The 5,510-nt window shown below is 35.0% G+C and overlaps 1 protein-coding gene across 1 annotated transcript; it reads left to right on the top strand.

The window, feature by feature from the left end:
* The first annotated feature begins 2,319 nt into the window (after positions 1-2,319).
* Positions 2,320-4,349, top strand: LOC113693125 (putative UPF0481 protein At3g02645). Its single transcript, XM_027211701.2, has one exon. It carries the CDS (start codon positions 2,396-2,398, stop codon positions 4,103-4,105), a length of 1,710 nt encoding a protein of 569 aa, XP_027067502.2. The 5' UTR covers positions 2,320-2,395; the 3' UTR covers positions 4,106-4,349.
* Positions 4,350-5,510: the final 1,161 nt, after the last annotated feature.

Here is a 5,510-nt window from a genome sequence, read left to right as displayed (position 1 = left end):
TTTCTTTCGCAGGTTGATCGTATGAAAATTGATTTTGCCAGACTCAGATCGTGAGATATAATACTTTGTGCTAATTGTGAGTATAGAATAATAATAATAATAATAGTAAAAAGGAACAAGTGAAAATATTTTATACAGCTTCCGCTGTTCTAATATTTTTGTCTTTGTATTTGTATTTTTAATCCTTTTATAAGAGAAATGATATTAGCACTCTTCGAAAAACCTCATACACATCTTAAACTTCATCTAATGTAAAAGAAGAGAAGGAGTGCCTGAATTTTTTTTTTTTTTTTGTTTAGTACTAATATCATTTTCCTTTTATAATTGCAAATATTGATATGATGTGCAAATGAGTTTCTAGTTAAAAAGAAGAAATTGACTTTATTTGGAATTATAGTAACATTTTCTTTCAAGTGGGCTTCTTTTTTTCTTTTTTCTTTTTTTTATTCTCATCAAAATATTATTTTTTGATTATTGAAACATATTTATTATGACACTAAGTTTCGCCTAGTAAGTTTATGAAGATGAATTAACGAGGGAGAAATATTGTTTATAAAAGAAATCACGAATAAATCAAATAAAAGAGCGTGATTGAATGAAAAAGAATTCATTATATTTTAAAAGAGAAATGATATTTACACAGCTATTTTTACTAATCGTATTTTCATTATCACTTTAATCATATAGTTTTCATTTATTAGATTACATGATAAAACAAATAATGAGAGCATAAATAACAAAAAAAATAAAAGTGCAAATAACATTTCCCTTTTAAACTTGGTTTATGTCGAATGGAAAATTTTACAATCTCTGAAACTGTTTGTTTATCTTCTTTTATCAGACAAAGAATTGATTATTGTGCCCAGCAACGTACCCCACCACATGAAAAGAAGATAATTGTCTGTACAATCATGGTTTGATGGTTTACAAGTGCATGGCAGGAGTGTATTCGGTGGAAGTTGATGCACCAGAAGGGCTAGCAAAAGTGTACGGCGAGGTGGATCCATACATACTTCTAATGGCATTATCAAGAAGTGGGAAGCATGCGGAGGTATCCTGCGCTCAGCAATGGCTGCCACAATTCCGGCTGCTATGGCAGGTACACGAGAAGGGGCCCGTCATGGTATGATCAGAATGGTTACTGCCGTCCAAGAAAAATTATGCAAGATAGGTGCGTGCATAAGCTGTATCTTAAAATGCCCTTTGACTACTTTTTTCATACCATTGGCTAAAAATATGCTTAAAAGATGCATCTTAATGCACGCGTTTGATCATTGATGACTTCTTATGTTCTTGTCTCCAGCTTTCGTTCATTTCTAATTGGTAAGAACCGACAAGAACCATTATTGTTACTATCTCAAATAATTGCACTGAGTCTAGTCAACAATTGTTTTTTTTTTTTAAATTCAATTCAAATAAATCTTCTTTTATTTTAAATTGTTGGACAATAATGCAGCGTATCCAAATGTTCACATGCAGAAATATAATTAATTAGCTTGACCAATTCCAAAAAAGACAACACACATAGCCCTAAAAAGATAACAAAAAGAAAACTTGCGAAAAGGTTATTCATGCATATTTCTACGTCTTCCAGACAAGACGTGATATTATTCAAAAGAAGAAATTAATCATTGCTGTATAAAAAAATTAGAGCTATTACAGATGCAACCAACTATAAACACTTATTGTGACTACTTTATATAGCATTGACAGTGATTTTTGCTTAAATGCCTCCAACTCTGATTCATTTCTCATTAGGTAAAAGTACCCCACATGGCGGGGAAGAAAATAACATATCATAGTTTGATGTAGGGGTGTATGGTTTAAATGCTTGTGCGCATCATTATCAACCACAACCAAATCTCATTACCTTGAAAAAGAAAACGTAGTCCCAAACAGATAATATAAACAACTTATAATACGCATGTGTGATTAATAATACGCATTTCCAAATCACATGTACGAAAAGTGGTAGTTGATGTAACCGAAAAAGTAATTAAAATTGACCATGTAAGTCAGAATTTTTCTATTTTATACATCACGGGGTGCAAGAAAAAAAGAACACCAAAAAAGGTGTAAATATAATTCTGTCCACTTACTCCTGAATTGCATGCTGTTGGACTAAAAATTGCGTGTATAACGTGCATCTAAACCTGCTAATATAATATACTATCAGTATTAAAAAATATAAATCCAAATATTATATACTTATCCTAAGAACATTTTTCCACGCAAATATAAAGCACTAAAAATAAGAAATAGATTCACTCTTCTACCCTAAACTGCACACACTTAACCTAAGAAAATTCACACATTTGCCTGACACCAGGCCTCATTTTTCACTAGCACCCACCCTATAAATAATGAGAGCTAGTGGTAACTAGCAAGTACTTACATGACTCGTCTCTTTTTAAGTTTAAACCCCGAAAAAACAAGAATACACCAAAAAATGCCTTCCACTTCCACTCCAGTTTTCACTTCTAGCGAGAGCCAAAACCGATGGATAAACCATATGAGGCTCAACTACATCACCAACCATACAGTCTCCCCCTGCGTCTTCCATGTTCCAGACAACTTGAGGGACACCAAGCCCGAGGCTTATACTCCTCAGCTAGTAGGACTCGGACCATACCACCATTTCTGGCCACAAGTTCAGCACATGGAAAGCGACAAACGGGCAGCTGTTTTAGATTATCTGAAAGCTCTTGACGACGAACACTTCAGCAAACTTGTTAAGGAAGGTCCTGAAGATTTTGAACCCAAAATTCGTTCGTGTTACGACAGATACCTCGACCTGGACAAGGAGACCTTGGCTTGGGTAGTCATTGTGGATGGCTTGTTTTTGATTCATTACTTGGGCAACGGGGATGTGGGAAAGAGCAGGATTTACTTGAACCCTGAAGCATTGGCTGCCGACGTATTGATGCTCGAGAACCAAATTCCAATTTTTCTGATTCAGGAAATGCTCGTGACTCTCCAAAAAAGTTTCAATATTTATTCAAATGCACAGTTGTTTGGGAAATTCGTCCGTTTTTGTGACAAGTACTCCCCGTTAAAGCTGGCTTCAGATTCAACCTCAAGAGACGAAGCTTTTGACAATATGAAGCATCTGCTGCATTTTATGTACCAAATGATTGTCAAAAATATCCCTCAGGACAACAGAAATAACAACCATGACTCAGTTGGGATAGGCGACGAGGTGAGTGAAATTTCTCAAACAAATCAAGAACATCACAGGGAAAGCAGAGTAGGTGCAATTGCAAAAGAGGTAGCCTCTCATGCGGGGGAGTTTCTTGAGCACGCAATAGAGGAATTCGACTCTGCACTTTCGGATGCAAAAATGGCTGGAATCAGACTTCCAGGAAATGTAGAGAAAGTCACCAACATTCTCCGCAATTTGCAGAAGAATATTCAGCATGTGAATCACAAGAAAGATGGATCTTTGGGAGATCAAATTGGCATTCCTTCAGCTTCACGGCTGTATATCTTTCTCAAGATGAAATTCAATCCGCTTCCTAAAGACTGTGGTATACGAAATATTACACTGGACGGGGAGAAGAGGATACTGTGTCTTCCAGTTATCACTCTGCGTGCTAATTCTGAAGTCATACTGAGGAACTTGGTGGCCTACGAGGCAACGTCGAAGATGGGATCGACCCAAATGAGGGATTATGTGGATTTGATGTGCGGGCTGATAAGATCCGAGAAAGATGTGGAAATGTTGAAGAGATCTGGAGTCATTGAAACAAAAATCCCTGATGAAGAGATAGTCAAAATGTGCAATGGGTTTACGAAATCTGGTGAAAAGCCTGACGAGGTATCTAAGGTTGCTGGCACCGTGAAGGAAGTCAGTAATCAGTTCAACGATGTTCGAATTGTTAAGGCTTCTAGATGCTGTATGAAGGTTTCTGCAGATTGTGTGAAATTTTGGAGGCCACTTTTTCCGATATTCGTGGTGTTGCTTCTTCTTGTTCAATCAATTTGTGAAATATGGGACTGTAGGAGGAGGAGTTCTCTTGGAGGAGGAGCCTTGCGCGATCTTTATTTGGGGGACTTGGATCCCGAAGCTACACTCATGCTACCCCGGAAAATGTATCCATATTAGTCATGAATTTGAAAGCTCCAAATCTAGCATTGGGAATAATGAACTACAATAGCTAATTGGGGGCTGATCAGCAAAATGTTCCTCTATTTCTATTGCCATCCCCTTGATGATTGTTAATCTAGATCTATGTATCACTTTTGTGATACCTAAAATAGGCTTGTTGGGGTATATGAACTTATGTATAAAAGAAAATTTCCTATGTTGGGGTATATGAACTTATGTATAAAAGAAAATTTCCTACTTACATCGCAATGTATTAGTTTTCTAGCCTTTTCTCTACAAGTATTTTGTTTATACCGAAATATTAACTGCAGTTTAATTTCACAAGACCATTCCCTAAATCATAATCTTTGTGCTCGATTCTTTTTTTAATGCTGCAGTGTCAAACGTTGTAACAGGATGCATATATCCCATCACTGGAAAACGGAAGTGGTTATGAGTCAAAAGATTTGAATTATTGTAGCAGAAATGGGAAAAAATTGCTTAGTTGTAAGAATTATGCTCTCTTGGTGTCATGATTGACACCACTTGTGAATCAATGTGTTGAGCTAATATTAATTAATGTCATTTGCGAAAATTTGTGGAAGATATTCTTTGGAGAAAAAGTTAGTCATGTACTTTATTCTGCTAATTTTCTGAAAACTAATTAGCGTTCCACATTCGTCCATAATAATCACATCATCCGAATTAAAAAAAAAGGGAGTGTCATGAATTCCTTCAAAATTTGGAAATGAGAAAAATCCAGAGCGTAAGTATGAAGAACTGCAGATATTCTAGCATTGGGATCAAAATAGTGGCAAGGTGTTTTACACATTAGCGTTACAATAAGATGAGTTGGGAAAGAATTAAGATATATAAACCAACTTGAAAGTGGGGGGAAAAACAAAGGCAGAAAAGAAGCTGAAGAAACTTCTCTTCCTCTACAGATTGATGATCATGTGATAGAAATGATTTTAGTCTATTGCTTTGTTGACATACAGATCTTCAATCAAGCGTCAAAATGAAATTGAAGGAAAAATTATTTTTTTTCTATATCCTTATAATTAGAAATTTTGAATAAATGACTCATTTTCTATAATCACGTTTCACACCGATTATTTGGACATCTTTTTGTTCTTTGTTCTATAATGGACTTTTGCTTATTAATTATTTTCTTTACCATTTTTTAAATTTAGTCAATTATTATTATATTTTCTAATAAATCTACTTCTCTCGTTTAATATTTTACCACCATAAATTCGAATGAAAAATTAAACCACAATTTAAGACTAATTTATAAAAGAAAGAAAGAAAATATACTTATGGTAATCAGATCACCATTTCCTTCAAATTCCTAATTGAGAATTGATAAGGTTTTTGGTCTTCGCCTAAAAAAAAAGGGGGTTATTGGTGTCTCAAGAACTGA

This window comes from Coffea arabica, chromosome 6c (genome assembly GCF_036785885.1).
Source record: "Coffea arabica cultivar ET-39 chromosome 6c, Coffea Arabica ET-39 HiFi, whole genome shotgun sequence".
NCBI lineage: Eukaryota > Viridiplantae > Streptophyta > Magnoliopsida > Gentianales > Rubiaceae > Coffea > Coffea arabica.
Note: the sequence above shows the minus strand (reverse complement) of the source record. Positions and strands in the feature narration are given on the sequence as shown.

Excerpts from the sequence above, each read along its gene's own strand:
- LOC113693125 (XM_027211701.2), top strand. The coding sequence starts at position 2,396 with ATGACTCGTCTCTTTTTAAGTTTAAACCCCGAAAAAACAAGAATACAC.